The sequence below is a fragment of the Myotis daubentonii genome, chromosome 10 (assembly GCF_963259705.1).
Source record: "Myotis daubentonii chromosome 10, mMyoDau2.1, whole genome shotgun sequence".
In the NCBI taxonomy this organism is placed as follows: domain Eukaryota; kingdom Metazoa; phylum Chordata; class Mammalia; order Chiroptera; family Vespertilionidae; genus Myotis; species Myotis daubentonii.
In genome coordinates this window covers 74,638,924-74,660,078 of record NC_081849.1, presented here as the reverse complement: position 1 = coordinate 74,660,078, position 21,155 = coordinate 74,638,924, and the positions used below count along the sequence as shown (strand labels likewise).

At 40.2% G+C, this 21,155-nt stretch overlaps 1 protein-coding gene across 34 annotated transcripts in view; it reads left to right on the top strand.

Moving 5' to 3' along the window:
- NRCAM (neuronal cell adhesion molecule) overlaps positions 1–21,155 on the top strand; it is a 246,870-nt gene that overhangs the window by 205,583 nt on the left and 20,132 nt on the right. For 14 of the 34 annotated variants that reach the window (XM_059712845.1, XM_059712835.1, XM_059655683.1 and 11 more), the window contains 14 exons: positions 548–691; positions 1,916–2,027; positions 3,377–3,543; positions 3,640–3,787; positions 6,392–6,516; positions 6,953–6,982; positions 8,489–8,590; positions 12,452–12,649; positions 12,747–12,817; positions 13,756–13,981; positions 14,605–14,720; positions 15,991–16,195; positions 20,142–20,264; positions 20,854–21,030. In XM_059712845.1, the coding sequence (XP_059568828.1) occupies positions 548–691; positions 1,916–2,027; positions 3,377–3,543; positions 3,640–3,787; positions 6,392–6,516; positions 6,953–6,982; positions 8,489–8,590; positions 12,452–12,649; positions 12,747–12,817; positions 13,756–13,981; positions 14,605–14,720; positions 15,991–16,195; positions 20,142–20,264; positions 20,854–21,030 (1,944 nt within the window). Of the gene's footprint in view, positions 1–547; positions 692–1,915; positions 2,028–3,376; positions 3,544–3,639; positions 3,788–6,391; positions 6,517–6,952; positions 6,983–8,488; positions 8,591–12,451; positions 12,650–12,746; positions 12,818–13,755; positions 13,982–14,604; positions 14,721–15,990; positions 16,196–20,141; positions 20,265–20,853; positions 21,040–21,155 lie in introns of all 34 variants that reach the window. The other 20 variants (XM_059712821.1, XM_059712826.1, XM_059655681.1 and 17 more) reach the window with 3 other exon arrangements.

Sequence of the window (21,155 nt, the reverse complement as noted above, 5' to 3'; positions counted from 1 at the left end):
TCTTTCTTTCTTTCTTTCTTTCTTTCTTTCTTTCTTTCTTTCTTTCTTTCTTTCTTTCTTCTTTCTTTCTTTCTTTCTTTCTTTCTTTCTTTCTTTCTTTCTTTCTTTCTTTCTTTCTTTCTTTCTTTTTCAAAAAGAGGCTCTTAAAAGACAGATTTGGATGAGCTGGAGGGTTCCTATATTGTTTTTGACTAGTTTTTGCTGTCCATGATTTCTTTGTGATCAAGGAAATATTTCCCTAAATTTGTATTGCAGCTTTCACCTAACTTGTACTTTTCTGTTCCTGCATCTCTCAAAATAATGTTCAGTCAGTCCACTTAAAACTAGGTGAATATCCAGCATACCAGCATACACCCATGCTAAGTGATAACTAAGTTCTGAGGAAGGAAAATTGTGGCTTTTGCCTCAGTTCTTGGTCTTGTCCTTCGTACTGGATATACCTAGATCAGTCTGTATTTGTTCTGCTTACTATAATGTAGACCTCAGCTTTACATCTTCTAAGCAAAGAGGAATAAATGTATACTTTTTTATTTTTACACCCAAACAGTTGCCCCTGATGACCCCAGCAGAAAAATAAATGGAGATACCATTATTTTTTCAAGTGTTCAAGAAAGATCCAGTGCCGTGTATCAGTGCAATGCCTCTAATGAATATGGATATTTGCTGGGAAATGCATTTGTAAATGTGCTGGGTAAGCTCTTCCTCTATTGAAGACATGGCAGATTAAATTAAGGACTTCTGTTGTTTTCCAATCATTCTGAAAAAATGCAGTGAGCAGCTACTATGTGCAGTGCTGGGTTCTTGGAACTAACAGGGATAAAGAAAGATGAATAAGATACAAACCTTGCTCTAAAGGGTATTATAGTCTACTCTTAATGTTCTTTCATAACACAGTGTTTATCATGGGCTATTCTTCATTGTACAAATAACCAAATAGGCTGCTCTGTTCACAGATGGTTAGACCAACTATCAAACCCCTCAATAGGAAAATGGCATTGAGTTGCCATTAGTAACAGAATGTTACTGCTGTTCCATCCTACAGACAACTTGAGTAACAGTTCTGATTTTTTTTTTAAATTAGTCATTAATCATAACAGTTGGCCTCTATCCAAGTCACAGGTGTGCATTTATTCATAGTAATACATTTTTGAAAACTATGACATATTCAAACATATTCTGAAATGGTTGGTTATGTGAACATTGTTTTCCTTGTAATGGACAAAACTACCACCAAAATATCAAACTTGTTAAAAGTTTATGTGAGAATTGTTTTCATGGTGCCAGGGAATTATATTTCAAGTCTTGCTAAGTGTAGTAGGCTCCCTTTCACACAAAATTAGTTAGGAAGCCAACCGACACTTCATATTTCCCCTGTGTGCTTGGAATGGAGGTCAGTAAATCAAAGGAAGAGCTGAGCAGTGAGATATTGGTGGATGTTTGGGAGGCAGCTTTGATCTCTGGTTCTGTTTTTTAATCATCAGCGCTGTGCTCTTTTCTGCCGGCTCTGCTCCCACCCACCCACCCCGACTATAACTCAGGGGTTATGATGGGCCAGTCACTCAACAAAAATGTACTTAGTCATGATTTTTGTGTCAGACACTGTGCTAGTTCCTGGGGAAAACTAGCACATTCCCTACCTTCAAGGGACTCACAGTGGAGTTGAAGATATAGATAAATAAATCAATTATTAAAACCCTATGCCTGATAATATGTGGGGCATGAGGCAGAGGGAGAAGACTTATTTTTCCTCCTTGAGTGGCTGGTAGTGTTGTGCCTGGTAGACAACATATGGGCAGAGGCATATTGGTTGTGCTTTTCCATAAACTCTAATGGCCTTAAAACAAAATGCAATAAAATAGATGGTGGCTCTGAATGCTTATTTTATATTTACTTCACCTTTTCTAAACGTTTCTAGCTGAGCCACCACGCATCCTTACATCTGAAAACACACTCTATCAGGTCATTGCAAACAGGCCCGCTCTACTAGACTGTGCCTTCTTTGGGTCTCCTCTACCTACCATTGAGTGGTAAGTATTGGCCCTATTTCTTTTTAATGTTTCCATTTGCTAACACCTTCAAATTTCTCAATATGTTGGGTTTTAGTCAGAGAACATATAGGGGAAAGGCAGTGCAGAATCCATCATATTATTAATTATTAAATGTATGCACAAATATTAACTACTTGTTCTGTACTAAATACTTTCACGTGTATAATCTGTTTAACAGCACGCATTGTCAACCACAGAGATATATGTAAATGTTTTTTATAAAATTTAAGGTTGTTGCATTTTACAGTGCCATGGACATTACCTGGGACTTCATGAATGGTGGCTAGAAGCGTTGGTTGGGGGACATTCCTTGAAAATCAAATATCATTTGGGGTGGGAAAGAGAATATATAAGCTCAAAATCAGAATTTGTTATTATTAGTGTTTACCTTTATTACCTCCCCCACCTGAATTTCCTGACTTGGATCCAGCCAAGATCTACTGTGTCCCTTTACCTCCCACTTTAGCCCTTCCTCTTCCCTATAACACTCCTGACACAAGTTCTGCTCATCACCTGGCTTGCTTACTGTAGCACGAGCTAAAAGAAACAAGGCTAGCATAAGCACAGATCAGAAAGAATGAATGAAAGAAAATTGGAGCATTCATTTATTGGTCATCTGTGAGATGCCAGACATTGTGTTGGGCTCCTCCTGCTGATGTGAAATGAAAGCCAGGTGTAAGATTAAAGGATAATCTCACCATGTCCCCACTTCAACCTCAGAGGCATGGATGCTTGTGCACATGATTTCCTAGTGAAGGGGGCAGGTTCACACTTAGTCCTGGTTGATTTAGCCTTTTCATCCACCCTTACTGCTGTCTGACACGAGCCAGGAAGCTGAAAGGTACATATATATGCTTTATCTTTTTTCTGCCCTGAATATTTTTCTAGTCATACTTTCATAAGTACAAACGTTATAGCCTTTAAATCAAATTCCCTTTAGAATGAAGTTACAATACTTCACAATAGGAGGGAAATGTCAAAAAGAGCAGTGTTCATTGGGCCTATTTTATCACTTATTTAGAGATAGAGTCTATAGTAATGTGTTTATAAAATTATAAATCTATCCTTTTGAAAATTACAATTTAAGTATCGTGTATTGTCACCCTAATTCTTCAAGCACCACTGATCATTGAATTCTCCAGTTTTACATCCTGTCTTTACGTTGATCCCGCTGACGTGCAAGTATGCAATATGCTGTGCAGATTCCAAACATCTCTGAACTTGAATCTATAACGCTTATCATGATGTATTGACCTTGAATGTGGCATTTTATGTCTGAATTCAAATTAGGATGTGTTTTGCTTCTCATTGTGATTATTTCCATGAAGGTTCAAAGGAACTAAAGGTAGTGCTCTTCGTGAAGACACTTATGTTTTACATGAAAATGGAACTTTGGAAATTCCTGTGGCCCAAAAGGACAGCACAGGAACTTATACATGTGTTGCAAGGAATAAGTTAGGAATGGCAAAGAATGAAGTTCACTTAGAAATCAAAGGTGAGCCAGAGGTGGCAATTTTTTTTTTCAAGAATTATGTGACTGTGAGCAAATTCCCCAGCTTGGGCAGTCGATAACAGTAACTTTAAATTTTAGATCCAACAAGGATCATTAAACAGCCTGAATATGCAGTTGTGCAAAGAGGGAGCACAGTGTCTTTTGAATGCAAAGTGAAACATGATCATACCTTGATCCCTACCGTCATCTGGCTGAAGGACAACGGTGAGCTGCCCAGTGACGGAAGGTATTTGAAGATGACCACTTTCCTTTCTCTTGCTTCTGTCTTTAAGCTGCTGTTGACTAAAGGTGTATTGTATAATGACTTAACCATGATATTTAAAAGTTTCTGAAGTCTGCTTTGTCCAAAATAGATACACAGGTTCTTCCTGCTGTAAAATGTCTGTACCTAATCAGGTTATTGAAACAGGACCCTGGGAATGTTTGTCTGTCATGGTGTGTTGGTCTCCTGTGTAGTTCAGGAGGAGAAAAACCTTCCAGGCTTTGGACAATGTCCATTGTTTTCTGCCTTGTACAGGGAAGTCTCAACAGATGTTTTCATTACCAGCCTACAAATAAGGAGAAGTATGATCTCTTTAATCACCAGAGTGTGCCTGAAACCTTGTAATTTTTTGTTATTGTTAATCCTCACCCGAGGATATTTTTTCCATTGATTTTTAGAGAGAGTGGAAAGGGGAAGAGAGACAGAGAAACATCGATGTAAGAGAGACACATTGATTGGTTGCCTCCCGCACATGCCCCTTCCCGGGGCTGAGGATCGAGCCTACAACCCAGGTATGTGCCCTTGATCGGAATGGAACCCATCACCCTTCAGTCCAAGGGCCGACTATCTTACCCAGGGGTCCTCAAACTATGGCCCGCGGGCCACATGTAAATACAAATATTGTATTTGTTCCCATTTTTTTCTTTTACTTCAAAATAAGATATGTGTAGTGTGCATAGGAATTTGTTCATAAGTTTTTTTAAAACTCTAATGCGGCCCTCCAATGGTCTGAGGGACAGTGAACTGGCCCCCTGTTTAAAAAGTTTGAGGACCCCTGATCTGACCACTAAGCCAAACTGGCTAGGGCAGAATCCTTGCATTTTAAAGCAGTGGTCACCAATCGGTGGTCTGTGAGGTTCGAAAGGTTGGCGACCGCTTTTTTAAAGGACACTAGTATTTGGATAGGGAGTTTTCTTTTGAGTTTACTTCAAGCCAATAAAGAGAGAGAGAAAAAAAAAACATTTAAAAGAGCCTAAGCATATTGCAGCCCTTTAGCTTAGAATGGGGAAAAAAATGTGGTATCTATTTTTCAAGTAAGGCCCTCAATTTGACTAAGTATGGAGCTGAAGGTGTGAATTTTAGCTATCAGAGTGCAGCTACAAGCATCACTCCCTGTTGGAAGGAATGCTGGGGCTTGTGGGAATAGTTTCTGTGGTTTGCTTGCCAGGTGCCGATATGGTGCCCTGTTGTTGTTAATAGCACCTAGAAGAACTATGTAACCTGCTCCTCTATATGCCCAGAGTTTCCATCTAGTTCTAGGCTCCAACGGGTTAGTTTTATTTGTGGAATCTGAGTGATAAAGATGAGAAGGAAACATGAAGTAATGACCTTTAGTTTAAGTTGGCTAAAGCTTTAACTTGGAAATTCCCTGCGAAGACAGTTGATTTATACAGCCTTATTAAAACCTTGCACGAATCCTGCCCTGGCCATTGTGACCCAGTTGATTGGAATGCCGTCACATACACCCAAAAGGTGGCAGGTTCAATTCCAGGTCAGGGCACATGCCTAGGTTGTGGTGCGATCCCCAGTCAGGGCATGTGGGAGGCAACCAATCGATGTTTCTCTCACATTGATATTTCTCTCTCTCTCTCTCTCTCTCTCTCTCTCTCTCTCTCTCTAACCAATAAACATATTATTGGGTGAGAATTTGTTTTTAATCTGCAATAATCCTATTTACATGGATTTTTTTTTGTACCTACTGAGCAATTTTTCATGCCCACAGTAACCTCCAGAAAACTCTTCGTGGTGATTGCTGATCTAAATCTTCCTGTTTCTAGTGAAAAAGCTGGTCCTGTTTTTTGAATTTACTTTCTCCTATGAGAGTTTATGCATGTAGTAAAAGTGACACAAAATTTCTGCAGTAACTTCTAAATTATTTTAAAATATACACTTTGTGCCCTGGCTGGGTAGCTCAGTTGGTTGGAGCTTCATCCCATACACCAAAAGTTTGCAGGTTCATTCCAGTCAGATCACATACGTAGGTTGAGGGTTCTATCCTCAGGTAGGCATGTATAAGAGGCAACTGATTGATGTTTCTCTCTCTCTCTCTCTCTCTCTCTCTCTCTCTCTCTCTCTCTCTCTCCCTCCCTCCCTCCCTCCCTCCCTCCCTCTCTAAAATTAATAGAAACATATCCTTGGGTGAGGATAAAAATTAATAATAATAAATAAAATTTATGCTTTGCTAGAAATTGAGCTGGATGAGTAGTGTTGAAAGGTTTCTTAGCAGCAGAAGCTAGGAAACTCTTTAGTAAGGTAACTGGAGCTCCCTCACCTCACCTCTGGATGTCCCTGGTCTCTAAGGAGCTCCTAAAACTCCAGGGACGTGGTTGAGCGCCATTGGACCATATGCCTCGATAGCCCTCATAACCCGAGGTTACAATTCATTCTAATTGTTTTCCAACTATAATCAGTATCAAAGTGATACCTATTGTATAAGATTTTAGCTTAAATGTGCTGCAAATTTTCATGATCTTTCTCTTTTACCAAATTCAGTTTCATGCCAGTAAAACAATCATCAAATGTGGTTAGATGTCTATTTCAGTTGCTCAGAATGTGTTTTATTCACAGGTTCACTGTTGACAAGGACCAGTTGGTGGTAGCTGATGTAAGTGACAATGATGGTGGGACCTACACATGTTTGGCCAACACAACCCTGGACAACGTTTCCGCCAGTGCTGTGCTTAGCGTTGTCGGTAAGAACTGAACACTCACAGCACAACTGTTTTAGGTAGGAAGGAAAGGTTGTCTGCAGTAACTGTTTACTTGTTAGAGTTTTACAATTTTATTGGTGAGTTAAATACTCGTTTTTCTTCTTTGGGAGATACCCAAGAAGCTATAATTTCAGTGTAACTATACTCTGTAGCAGCACTGGAATAAAATGGTGGTTATGCATATGAGTGATATTTGCATAAGAAAATTGGGGAATATAATCTACTTTTATTTAAAATGGAAGGTTCCCCCCCCAAAAAAAAAATTGGTAACGCATGTTTCTCAATGCCATGGCTCACAGTGAAGCATAAGGCTTCGTTTTATAATCTTAATCATGTTCAATCTTTGTCATCTTGTGCTATCGTATATCTTTCCATTACTAATTGTGATTAAAATCCTTTATATTAATGTCCTTTCTAGCTCCTACTCCAACTCCAGCTCCCATTTACGGTAAACTAATGAGTCTTCTTTCTCTATTTTCTGTCAAACAATTTCACATTTGCGGAAAAATTAATTTTCTCTATCACACCTTGTGTTTCTTTAAGGAAAGGGCTGTCACCCCTTCTGTTGTGTTGCTCCTTTACTGCTGTGCATCATTTCTTCATTGTAACTCTGGAACCTTTCACTGAATATATTGCCACTCTCTTCTAAACATTTCATGTGTTATTTTAAAGTCATTTCATTTTATAAATGTCCCTCTTTGATATAATTTCCCTGTAAAAAAGCATAGTGTTTGCTCAAAAGCTATCCTCCACATTTTACAGAATGAAAAAGCTATTTTAAATATCATTCCACAAAAATCAGGCTTTTATAGATGTCTATTAGTTTTTTTGGAAAAGTAAATATTTTGAGATTCCATTTTCAAGAAAATTATGTAGGAAAGCCATGGATGTTTAGAACAACACTTGACCTTTGTATCTGAGAAAACCAACTCACTGTGTGTTAACAAAAGATAAACCACTAAAGAAAGACAAGAAAAGGGCAGCTTACAGTTGTGTGATTTTTCTGAGTTTGGAAAATAAGTCAGAAATTATTTCCAGAAATATTTTTGATTAAGGAACCCTCATCAATATTTAACATGTAAATACATAAATTAATTTTGTGGCATAAACTCAGCCAGATTTATGCTACAGAAGACCTTTCCTTTGTAGGCCTTTATTGCTTCTTTACTGATAGGAAATAAGTGCCCATATTTTTATACGGTCTCTGCTCCTCCAAGAGCCAAAGTTACCCCAGGAGCAAGGTCAGGAAAAGTCCCAAAGAGGAACAAGAACTCTCTGGATCTCAGAAGCACCATTAGGAGAGGCAGACATGCTTCTGGGATACCTTCATTCTAAAAGGTGTCTGCACCCGTTTGTCCTCCGAGAGTAAACACACCGTCCCATGTGACTGTTGTGCAGAATATCTGCATACGGTGTTCATGCTGAGAACTACTTCTAGAGCATTAATTTTAGAATGCCCTTAAAAACATAAATATTCTTCAGGAGCTCCCCCCCCCCAATCCATAACTTAGTTTAGCATGTTTCAGGGAGAACATTTGAGTCTTCTTTGAACTGTACATGTACTTGCCTATATTTGTTTTTCAGCATTTACTATTCTGTTTCTCATTTATTAGAAATTAAGTTTCTATATCATTTTTTCTGTCTTTGCTCGTTCATGCTCATGAGAAGACACACACTGAGAGTGCTGGTGAACCACCCACACCCACTTCACTGGTTTTGGTTACAAGTAATTCCGTTTCATTTGAGAAAGAAGCAAGCAGAACTCACTGATGGGTTGTCTTGGGTGTGCTGTGTGTTCCCAGCAACCTTGGCTGTTTCCATTTCATTTCAGTTGCATGCTCATTGGCCATTCAGTATGCTGTGCCTTTAATACATCCCTGTATGAATAGTATCACAAGTAAAGGACAACCTCATAAGGCTGGATGGTTAATTATGCTGTGTGTTTGGTCTACAGATGTCCCAAATCCTCCCTTTGATTTAGAATTGACAGATCAACTCGACAAAAGTGTTCAGCTGTCATGGACCCCAGGCGATGACAACAACAGCCCTATTACAAGTATGTGGTGCCATTCGCTTCATCGCTGATGCAAATAATGACCATTTTTGAATCACTTTATCATATGCAATTGAAATTCCTTAGAGATATTTGATGGCATTCTCTGCTTCATCACTAACAGAACAAAAACATTTATTTATGGCTTTCTTCTCTTCCAAGCTAGAGTTATTTCTGGTTTATCTTCTGATATGGGACACTAATTGATTGCTGAAGATGTTAATTAACCAAACACACTATCATTTTGTGTTTAAGATCCATAGGAATACTTTAGATTTCTACCACTGTAAGAAGATGTGTTGTAAGTTATTCATTTTACCCATTAATGGGGAAGTAAAGGGTAAGAGGTGCTATAATGCCTAGCCTATATATTGGGAAATTGAGACTTAGAGAATATAGTGGCTTTTCAAACCCACGACTGGTAACAGAATTGTGTGTTAACCTCAGGTCTGTTAACTTCCAGACCCAGGTCTCTTTCTTCTAATTATCCTTTACTGCAAAGTGGCGGCAGCATCAGCATTGTCAACTCCTCACCTTGATGACGTAAGTCTAGGGAATAAAATCAGGTGAGGGACCATACCATAAAGGTACTTGAAGAGCTTAATAAAATTAGCCTGTAGATAAGTTTAGAAATTTTAAAACCATGAAGATACTTGAGTGTAGACAGATGCCTATAATATATTGTTATCTTCAGGTATATACTGCAGAAAGACTAATGAACTGAGCTTCCACTTAACTCAATGCATTAGCTGCTTAGGTTGCTTGGAGACTCTTTTTACCTAGGATACAATGATTGTATTAGAGATCAAGGCACTGCTACTCATTCCTTCATTCACCCCTTCATCCAATAGGTATTTATTGAATGACTATTATTTATCAAGCCTTGTTCTAAAATAAAACAATAAAAATTATCTGCTCATATGGCACTTTATGTTAGTTTGAGGACACAAATAAGGTAAAATTAATAATATTGTTATTATAAATAATGTTATTATATATTTGTATACATGTATGTGGGTAATGCGCGCGCGCGCACACACACACACACACACACACACACATATCTCAGGGCTCCCCTCAAGAGAGAACCTGCCGCCAGGAGTGTTAACAGCAGGTCCATCAGCTGCATCTTCCCCAAAGACCTGCTGCAGTGCTCTCTCTTCCTGAGCTGCTCCATTATCTTCCTGAGCTATTCCAGTGACTGAGCACAGCGAGGGTCCTAGAGCTCAGCTGCACCCAGCACGGAACTTGGCTTGGGCTCCTCATTGCCCTGGCCCGGGCTATAGCTGCAGTCCCACTGCTCCTTCCTCCCCCCTTTCCAATCACAGACAGCAGACCTTCATCATAGTCTGAAGATCTTCCCTGCCTACTCCTGCTCTCTCTCTTTTATCTTCCATGGTTATTCCCCCACCCCGCCCCCAGAGTTTCTTGCACTTCTAATTCTGTCTCAGCATCTGCTTTTTAAAGGACTCAAACACATATATATCAATATGCCTGTTTGTGGCATGTGTATATATGTTGTGCATTTGTGGTATATGTTTAGGTCATGCAGAAAAAATAAAGCATGAGAAGGAAGTTAACGAGGACAGGGGTCAGGGCTATAATTATGAATAGGGTGGTCAGGAAAGGCCACATTAAGGAGGTAACATTTGAATATGTCAATAAAGACAAGAGAAGGGAGAAAGTGAACACACTATGCAGTTAATGGGGGGGCGGGGGGGAATCTTTCCCAAGAGAGCAAGAAAAAGAGCAAAGCCCTAGAACAGGGGCGTGTCTGCTAGGAGGCCAGTGCGGCTGGAGTGAAATGCACAGGAGGAGGTGAAGTAGGGAGAGAAGGTTGAAGAGGTAGAGTTGGTGAGTGGGGGTAGGGTGTGAACTTGCAGGCCTTGTAGGCCCATATAAGGGTTTGGGAGTGATTGGAGGGATTTAAGTAGAGGAGTGATTCATGGATCACTGTGGTTATTCCATTGAAAACAGTCTCTTGGGTCTCAAACTGCATTGAAGTACCCTGTGGAACCTCAGCCAACTCATAGGCTCATGGGGGTGCTTCAGGGCATTTTTTAAGTTTTCAATTTTTAAATTTTGATATTTGAAAAACAGTGACATCTATCAGGCACCACATGAAATGTTGGCTTGAGGCAGTTTATGGTTTTAATCTGATATTGCTACATCCTATTATAATGATGTCATATCTCTACAAAGCCTTTGCTGTGATAAAAGGCAAGGACCACGTGAAAATCACTGCGGAACAGGAAATGAGTAAGATGGTGTCCAATCTGTTTACAAGGTTTCAGGAGTTATGTGGTACCCAATAGTAATACATGACTAGTTATTAAGTTATATGAACCTAACTACTTACATGGAAATGTTAATTATTTCTTTTGTCCTAAGGGAGCCATCAAAAAAATTACCGGAACACTAAATGCACCATGAACTGAGAAAGTTTAAGTTCTTGTGAGTTAGTAGGTTATGCGATAATTCAGGCAAGAAATTATGGAGGCTTGAAATTGGCTGAGAGAGATGGAGGTGCTGAAAAATGGTCATATTTGCATGTATTTTAAAGTAGGGCCAATGGGACTATTGAGAGTATGAAAGAGTAAGGGGGCTAAGAAAGACTTCAAGGTTTTGACCTGAGTTGTCACTATGAATTTGGATTAACTATTAAAGTCTGCATTTCAAGGGCTGCAGACATAAATCTAAAAGTGATCAGTTTATGAGACTGGAGATCATCACCTCCAAATTAGTGTGGATTGAAAGGACGGAGCACTGCAACACATGATGTTTCTAATTCATCTTTGTATCTACAATTCATATTACTGCACATGGCAAATAGCAGGCAATTGATGGGTACCTATTTTATAAGGGTAAAACATGTACATCCCACAAAATTTCGGTAGATGCAGAGGGTATGAACTAAAATGTGAGTCTTCCTCCCACCCCTGGGTCCCAGCTCCTCTAGTGACACCAATGGTATGTATGTATCTTCTGAGAGGTAATACATGTACATGCAAGCATATTGGAATGTGTATGTGTCAGAGTAAATCTTTTTACTTTTACACAAGTGTAGTACTCGGTACACGGTGTTCTATATCCTACTTGGTTTGGCTTAACAATATACTTTAGAAATTACTTCTTTTTAGTACATATGGAGCAGTTCCATTCATTTTTTATAGCAGCAGAGTATTCCATTGTGAGGATGCACCATAATTTATTTAATGAGTGTCCTATTGGTGAACATTTAGGTTGTTTGCAATTAGGTTCTTTCAACTGCAAACCATGCTGCAATGTGGGTTCTTTATCATGTGTATTTGAGCATATGTATGAGCGCATATATTCTAAATAAATTGCTAGAGGCACAATTTCTCAAGCATAGGGTATCTGAGTTAAATATTTTAGATGTTCTAAATTGCCCTCTATAGAAGTTGTACCACTTCACACTTCCCACCATGTATGAGAATACTTGTTTCCCCGAGTCATAGTCAACATCAAGGAAGTATGTTCAACTTTTGATTGTTGCCAGTCTGTTTAGTAGAAAATGGCTTTTCACTGTATTTAACTTCTATAATGAAAAATATTGACCATCTTTTCATATATTTAAACTTTCCCAGGGCCATGTGCGGATCCCGTCTAAAGAGTTTTCAGTAACTACACTCAGCACGCTAGAGAAATATTATTGAGTATTCTTAGGTATTGAAGAGGATGCTAGAACTCTGAAATTAAAATATCTTAATGAAGTATTTCTTGAAAGTGAAATAATTCATGTTTGACTACTCATGTTAAATTGTTATTCATTATTCTAGCAACCTACCCTTGAGTGACTGAATTCACTGTCTTGCATTTGTTGTGTGTGTATGTTGTGTCCAGAATTCATCATTGAATATGAAGATGCAATGCACGAGGCGGGGCTGTGGCACCACCAAACGGAAGTCCCGGGGACGCAGACCACAGCCCAGCTGAAGCTGTCTCCATACGTGAACTACTCCTTCCGCGTGATGGCAGAGAACAGCCTGGGGAGGAGCTTGCCCAGCGAGGCGTCTGAACAGTATCTGACCAAAGCTGCAGGTGAAGCTGGACTTTTGTGGCATGAAACAAAATAGAGAAGTTTCCCACTGTTTGAAAAAGACCAAAGCTTACATGTGTGTGGCTGCTTACCTTCTAGAACCAGATAAAAATCCCGTGACTGTGGAAGGACTAGGATCAGAGCCCGATAACTTGGTGATTACGTGGCAGGTGAGCTATGTATAAAGCCTTCAACTTTCCTTTGTACACTTTATAATGAAAAAAACTAATTTTAAAATAATACCTGTATTAAAATCCCATTTTACCCATTTTGAAGGAAAATGTACATCGCATATCTTTATTTAATGTATTGTGTAGTAGTTAAAATCTTGATCCTTGGAGCAAAAATGAATGCGTGCAAATTCCAGCTTTGCCACTTACTATGTGACTTTAAGCCAGTTGTTTAACATATCCATTATGTATTTGTATGATTGGAATAATAATAGGACCAACTTCATATAATGCCTACAGCAGTGCCTAGCACATACATGTGCTCAATAAATGCTAGCTAGTAGTATCACCATTGTATAGAACCATCTAGAAGACATGTACCAAGTTATTCCTAATAGTCAACTTCTTTTCTTTCTTTTTTTTTCTTTTTGCTTATCTGTATTTTCTGGACTTGGAAAATTAACATATAATTTAAAAACTTCAGATAGCTCTGTTCATGCATGCTCATACTAGTATACTTTTTGTACATACTTACGTATATATGTACATGTAGAAGCAGAATAGATGCAGTTCACAAGTTTCAGCCTCCAAGTGAAATAGACAATGATGTACTGTCACACAAACAGGAAGATGTAGAGGCACCTACGTAACTGAATGTTTTAAGTCACCCACCCTTGACTGTGGAGCCAGAGTTTGAGAGGCTTATATGGTATATACTAAAAGATAGAAATGAACAATCTTTGAAATGTGGGCACTAAAAAAGCTTTGAATGTCATCAAAAATGAAAGAAAGATAAAAGGTCCCTGGAGAATATGTTCGCAGCTTATATTTTAGTGTTTCAGTGCTCACTTTAAGTCTGGGAATTGGTTTTGTTGTTCTGTAAAAGGTTGTGCAGTCGATCTGTTTTATAAGCTCTGATTATTTGGCTTTTCTTATAGCCCTTGAATGGTTTCGAATCAAATGGGCCAGGCCTTCAGTACAAAGTGAGCTGGCGCCAGAAAGATGGTGATGATGAATGGACGTCTGTGGTGGTAGCAAATGTATCCAAATATATTGTCTCGGGCACGCCAACCTTTGTTCCATACCTGATCAAAGTCCAGGCTCTGAATGATGTGGGGTTTGCTCCAGAGCCAGCTGTCGTTATGGGACATTCTGGAGAAGACCGTAAGTGGCTGACACTATTTTGTTTACACTTTTTCTCAGCAAAACAGACTTAACAAAGTGCAAGCCAAGTCTATTCCCAGACATGTTTAGAATGGGAGGAAGAGAGGCAGCAATGATTTTTTGTTCAACATTTCTGAATTTAAACAGCCTACTATGTAGAAAATAGGTTCAGAATGTTAAAAGTTATTACTTTTTACTTTTTTAAAAATGTTATTCTTTTCGGGGGAGGGGGTTAATCCTCACTGGAGGATTTTTTTTCATTGATTTTAGAGAGAGTAGAAAGGAGGGGAAGGGGAAAGAGGGAGATAGAGAGAAAGAGAGAGAGAGAGAGAGAGAGAGAGAGAGTTAGAGAGCCATGTCAATTGGTTGTCTCCAGCATGTGCCCCAACTGGGAATTGAACCCACAACCCTAGGATTCACAGGCAGATGATACTAACCACTGAGCAACGCTGGCCAGGGCAAGATATATTATTCTTTCAAAGTCTACTCTTAGTCCTTGATCATTTATAGAATAGGTCTGGAGCATTGCTTCAATAAAGCCAAAATTATTAGACAGTGACTTTTTTTGCATGAAATTCAAAATAACATTGGTACTTCTATCCTCCCTCCCTCTCTTTCCCTAGTCCCCATGGTGGCTCCTGGGAATGTGCATGTGACCGTGGTGAACAGTACCTTAGCTGAGGTGCACTGGGACCCAGTACCTCTGAAAAGTGTGCGAGGACACCTGCAAGGCTATCGGGTAAGTGAAGGGAGACCTTCCCTGTTCTTTCCTTAGGAACAGCCCATCAGTGAAGGCCAGATGCACTTTTCTTGGCTGGAGAAGTTGTTCTTGAGAGTTCATCTGGTTTATCGCCTCGGGCAGGCCACATCTAAACAGCCCCAGCTGAAACTGAATCGAGATTTCACTGTATCCAAAAGTGAGGGGGGGGGATGTTTTCTCCATTTTTCACACAGATAACCTAAGATTTTGCCAACTAAGCAATTAACATACGCACAAAAGATGTAAAACTGATGTTTGAAAAATCAGATATAACAAAATGCACCTAGCTTAAAAACTATACCGAACACATGTGAATACACAAATTATCCTGAAAATAATGTAGACATTAAAAAAAATAATTCATATTATACTTTAAGATCATTAAGTACCAACTGGGTCATTCTTATGAATATCAACCATCTTCATTCTTGGGAAGCACAGAAAGAAGGGGTTTTTTTAATTGATAGTCATCTGTTTTTACATTCACCATAAAGAGTCCCTCCTTTGATTTGTCAGCCCTGACCCCTAGAGGTCACTATTTGCACTGCATCATGTTCAATTTTATTTTTTTTTCTCTAACATTGTTCAATTCTGTATATGTTGACTTCTCTTTAAAAAAATGTTTGCTAAGAATTTAAAAGGACTTAATAAACAACAATTCTGGATTTTTAACCAAAGTTAATCAACACTTTGTTAATCAACTACAATATAATACAAAAAATAAGAGCGAGAGCCCCAGACTTAGAGTCACTCCTGATTGTCCTGTGCCCTATACAAGTCACTTGGTAACCCAAAGGTTCATCAGTACTATAGAAATAATAATAAACGCGTCACTGTGGGCTTTAGGACTAAACTAAATGACATATTGTACATGAAGTTCTATTAACTCTGGAAAAAGTATCTAAATATTGGCCAGTAATTTTTACTTTTAGAATATTTTACATGTCAGACACTGAAATCTTTCTATTGGCTTTTAGAGAGAACTGAATGGGTGTTGTGCTATTTCATTTATTTCACTTATATTCCTCCAACAAAAATAGGATAGCCCAGCTTCATCAGATATTCTTAATTTGACTTTCCTCAATATCTGTGGGCTTCTGACTCTCCTGCCTCAGAATCAATATTTTTCAGTTTTGCCAGTAATCTTCCAAAATGCACCAATTATGGGAATTTTCTGGGGAAAAGCCCATAAAACTTTAATCTTGGTTGCCTCCTTATACATCCCCGACTTTTGTTCTTGCTGCTTCAGATTTACTACTGGACGGACCAGAATTCATCAAAAAGAAACAGACGCCACATTGAGAAAAAGATCCTCACTTTCCAGGGCAGCAAGACCCACGGCATGTTGCCGGGGCTGGAGCCCTTCAGCCACTACACACTGAACGTCCGCGTGGTCAATGGGAAGGGGGAGGGCCCGGCCAGCCCCGACAGAGTCTTTCATACGCCGGAAGGAGGTATGAGGTGGACGTGTCTCTGAGACCCTAGCAACATGTGGCACATGCTGAGAGGCTTTGTGTGGCATAAGGGCCCCCCAATAAAGTATATTCTGGAAGCCAAATGTGATTTCCCACAGATGAACACAGCACGCACGAGCTGGCTCATTTTCAATACTGGCTTGAGGCCCTTATGTGGACGGAGGGGATGAAGGCGTCACACCGCAGAATGCTGCCCTAAAATCTCCTCTCCCTTGACTTAAATTTTTGTCCACCCTTCGTCACACTGTCAGAAACCTTGCTAACTTGATGTTTATTTGGGTCATTAGGAAGCAAGTTGTATAGCTTCTATAAGCCCAGTTACCTAATCTGAAGTGTGGGAACTAAATGTGATACCCTAAAACCATCTACAAAAGAAAATAATTTACAAGTCACAGTTCATTTCTTTCTCAGGGCACCTGCATAGTTTATTCTACACATGAGCTGAGTAAGAGGTTGGAAGTCTGGATAAAATGGGTTAGGAAGAGAAGGAAAAGGTCATTGCAAGTGTAGCCCACTGCAAGAGGAAGAGGAAGAGAGACCCACATCTTCGTGATGTGGGAGGGAGGACAGGAAGAGTTTGGACATGGGAGCCTACTGGATGAGGGAGAGAGGCCATAAATGAGAAGGATAGGGGTTAGAAAAGGTACTGAAAATCAGCCTTACCTCTTTTAAATTTTGCCTCAAGCCAGTATTGAAAATGAGCCGGGTAACGTCTATGGATTCATTAGTTCTTTTAGGTAAAAGCAGTTCACAGACAAATTCTGTCCTGGCTCCTGGTTGAAGGGCTCATGATGTCAACAACTTTCCAACAGTCTCTGAAGTCATTCTGTGTCCCGGCTCCCATCTCATCATGACTGCTGGTCCTCGTCTCATCGCTCCTTAGAGGTTAAGGGCTCCTTCCACTCCAGGCTTTCCCTAGAGAGACTCCATACTGGTCCTGGATAGTTCAGGGGAAGGTGTCATACAAGAGATGAAAGGTTAAAGAAGAGAGGGAGTAGCCCAACCAGTTTGGCTCAGTTGATAGAGCGTCGGCCTGCGGACTCAAGGGTCCCAGGTTCGATTCCGGTCAAGGGCATGTACCTTGGTTGCAGGCACATCTCCAGTAGGGGGTGTACAGGAGGCAGCTGATCGATGTTTCTCTCTCATCGATGTTTCTAACTCTCTATCCCTCTTCTTTCCTCTCTGTAAAAAAATCAATAAAATATATCAAAAAAAAAAAAAAGAAGAGAGGGAGTAGCATGCTCAAAGACACAATGGTGTGAAACAGCATGGCTCCTTTGGGCAACTGCAATTTGTGTAGCCGGGAATGGCGAGAAAAGAGGAAAAGGTCAGCTAGGGAGGACCCATATGGATGGTCTTAAATCCTGTGATATTAAGCCGGAGGCTCTTAACCTGGGGACTGTAGTGTCTCATAGGGAATCAATGAATACCAGTATCATGGAAAAAGGTGTGTATTTTTCTAGGGAGTATTTAGGGCTGTCATCAGATTCTCAAAGGGGTCAGTGATCTTCCAGAGTTAGGAACCACTCATTGGTTTGGGGGAAACTTAGAACTGTGCCGGGCCAGCTCGGCCAAGGGTTCGAAAGCCTGAGTGAGGGCGGCGAAAGGATGAAGAAATGACAGACAGAATAAGCGGGGTCTAGATGGGTCTTCCTGTGCCTGGCTGAGGCCACAGAGAGATATCCAGAGGCGAGCTGAGCCTTTATTTTATAGCCAGAGGTAAACAAGGTAGTGGTTATCATAGTTACAGTGTTCTTGTGAGTTTCACTTGTTTTGGCAGCACTTGCTGCACCTCCCACAGCCCATTAGCTACCTAGGAAGGATCTAGGGAGTGTCATAAGGTCAAACCTAATTATGCTAAGAGGACTGTGCCCTCTAAGCTGGGACTTGTTTGTGGCTTTGCCAACATGTCAGTCCAAAGCTTAACCCTATAGCCGCGCCTTACATAGAACTATGAGCCAGATGTGTTGTAGACACAGGCAAAGGCCACAGAGGCACTGAAATGGGGTGGTGGCAGAGAGCAGAGGAGGGAACGAGGTGGAATTCATGGGATTTAGTCTCCTAGGAGATGGTGGGAATGAGGCAGAGGGGGTAATTCAGGATGGCTCCCTGGTTTCTGGCTAGAGTGACAGGCAGAACAGTGGTGCCATCAGTGGGTCTGCTCTAGGGCAGTGGTCGGCAAACCGCGGCTCACGAGCCACATGTGGCTTTTTGGCCCCTTGAGTGTGGCTCTTCCACAAAATACCGCGTGCGGGCGCACACGTACAATGTGATTGAAACTTCGTGGCCCATGCGCAGAAGTTGGTTTTCGGCCTGGGCGAGTCTATTTTGAAGAAGTGGCATTAGAAGAAGTGGGGGGTATGTTCGCTGAGGTCGACCCTTTAGATTGAGGACGTTTTTAGCAAAGGCCAGCTTAGGAGTACCCTAATTAAGTTAATAACAATGTACCTACCTATATAGTTTAAGTTTAAAAAAATTGGCTCTCAAAAGAAATTTCAATCGTACTGTTGATATTTGGCTCTGTTGACTAATGAGTTTGCCGACCACCGGTCTAGGGAATGTGGTAGGTCGGGTAGAGGAGGTCATGATCAGGAGGGAGGGCTGCCACCATCCATCATCCTCTTGAAGGAGCCATAAAAGAAGCCTGGGCATGTCTCCTCTGGCCATTTGCCGACCTCTGCCGCAGAGAACCTGACACCTGCAGGCCTGCCCCAGAGCCAGGGTTTGCCAGCAGTGGGGCTTTTGTCCGTGCCACGAGATCCTGGGCGTCTGTCAGCTTCCGGATGAGACCTGCTCTGCGCCTGGGCAGGCTGGCTCATGCCAGGAGCCCAGCAGGCAGGTTGTTTGGAGACACCTGGTTTGTTGGGGAAAACAGCCCTTAATAGCCCAACACACAGCTGCGTCTGCTCAGAGCCCCGGTCAGAATAGTTTCACTTAGTCACTAGTTTGCTCTTATTTTCATTTTATTTTTTAAGTTCCAGTAGACTTTCATTATACAAACGCTAAAGTGAGTTCTTTTTTATTGTTGCCAGTATTACAGATGTCCCCATTTCCCCTTCTTTACCCCCTTCCACCCAGCCCCCACTCCACCCCAGACCTGTCCCACTCTATTGTCTGTGTCCATGGGCTATGCATATATGTCTATCTATATGTTCTTTGGTTAATCTCTTCCTGTCATCCCCACCCCTCTTCCCTCCGAAATCTGTCCGTCTGTTCTATGCTCTTGTGTCTCTGAACCTATTTTGTTTGTCAGTTTATTTTGTTCATTAGATTCCACACGTAAGTGAGATCATGTGATATTTGTCTTTCTCTGACTGGCTTATTAACTTAGAAAATACTCCTTTTTATTTTATTTTTTTATTGGGGGGGGGGGCGGGGCTGGGAGAGAGAGACCTATTGCTTTGTTGTTCCATTTATGCATTCATTGGTGGCTTCTTGTATGTGCCCTGACCAGGCGTCAAACCCACAGGTGTCAAACCCACAACCTTGGGGGGTATCAGGACAACACCCTAACCAACTGAGTTAGCCAGCCAGGGCCACTAGTTTGCTTTTATTAAAACATCATTCATTAAACAAATAAGTACAGTATCTTTTTAAATTTTTATTAAATTTATTGTCTTTTTTAAATTTTTTGGTTTCAATCCATATAAAGGCAAAGTCTGTATTTTGAGAGAATGGTTTTCATTAATCTAAATGGAAATGGTGAGGAAAAAAAGAGAAAGAGAATGGGTAAATGGGTACCTGTCACAGGTTTCTATCAATGTATTTCCAGCTGAATCAGGAACAAGAATGTGTTAAAACAAACAAACAAACAAACAAACAAACAAAAACCCCTTAATGATTGTGTGAACATGGTGAAATATGTCATTTTAATACATTTTGAAACATTGAAAAACCCTTATGTTGACTGTGTTCTCATTATAAGTTCCCAGTGCCCCGTCCTCCTTGAAGATTGTTAACCCAACGCTAGACTCTCTCACTTTGGAATGGGATCCGCCAAGCCATCCGAATGGCATTTTGACTGAGTACACCTTAAAATACCAGCCAAGTAAGTTATTGGGAGAAGGGAAAATGGAAAATATCATTAAAAAAGGAAAAAGGAAACTGTTATCTTAAAATACCAACTGGTTATTCTTTATAGCTGTAGAATATGTACATATACCTTCAAGTGTTATTCCAAAAGGAACTTCAAATCATACTTTTTAAAAGAAAAATTACATATATGGTATTGAAAATTAAGTATTCTGTAGATTAATACAGACCTTTGAGCATGAGGTTTAGGTAGGTGCTATCATTAGACATTATCTGTAACTAGAAAATAGTAACCCTCATTCATTTGGCACAAGACCTCTGAACATGAGGTTTGGGATTATTTAACAAAACATGACTCCACCTGCCAAATCCCTGAGATGAGAAATGCTGTCGTGATTCAACTATAAAATTCCCTTAGCTTAGGAGCCAGTAGAGACTCTATTTCCCCCTCTTATGCCATATTATAGGAACTGTAAGAGGTTATCAGTTATGCCAGGCAAAAAAAAGTCAGCGTAATCCAAACTTGACATTTTTGGTGGACACATTTATTTATAATAGTATTGCTATAACAATTAATGGGAAATGCTCTTTTTTCTTCTTGACAGTTAACCTCACCCATGAATTAGGCCCACTGGTAGATTTGAAAATTCCTGCCAACAAGACACGTTGGACTTTAAAAAATTTAAATTTCAGCACTCGGTATAAGTTTTATTTCTATGCACAAACATCAGCAGGATCAGGAAGCCAAATCACAGAGGAAGCAGTAACAACAGTGGATGAAGGTAAGATGGGTATGTATAAAATCCATAAAACTAGAAGTATTGTGAAACAAAGCTCCTTTACTTCAATGTGTACTTTCTCTTTTCTTCTGACCATGGAGTATTCATCTTACCCAATTAATGTAAAC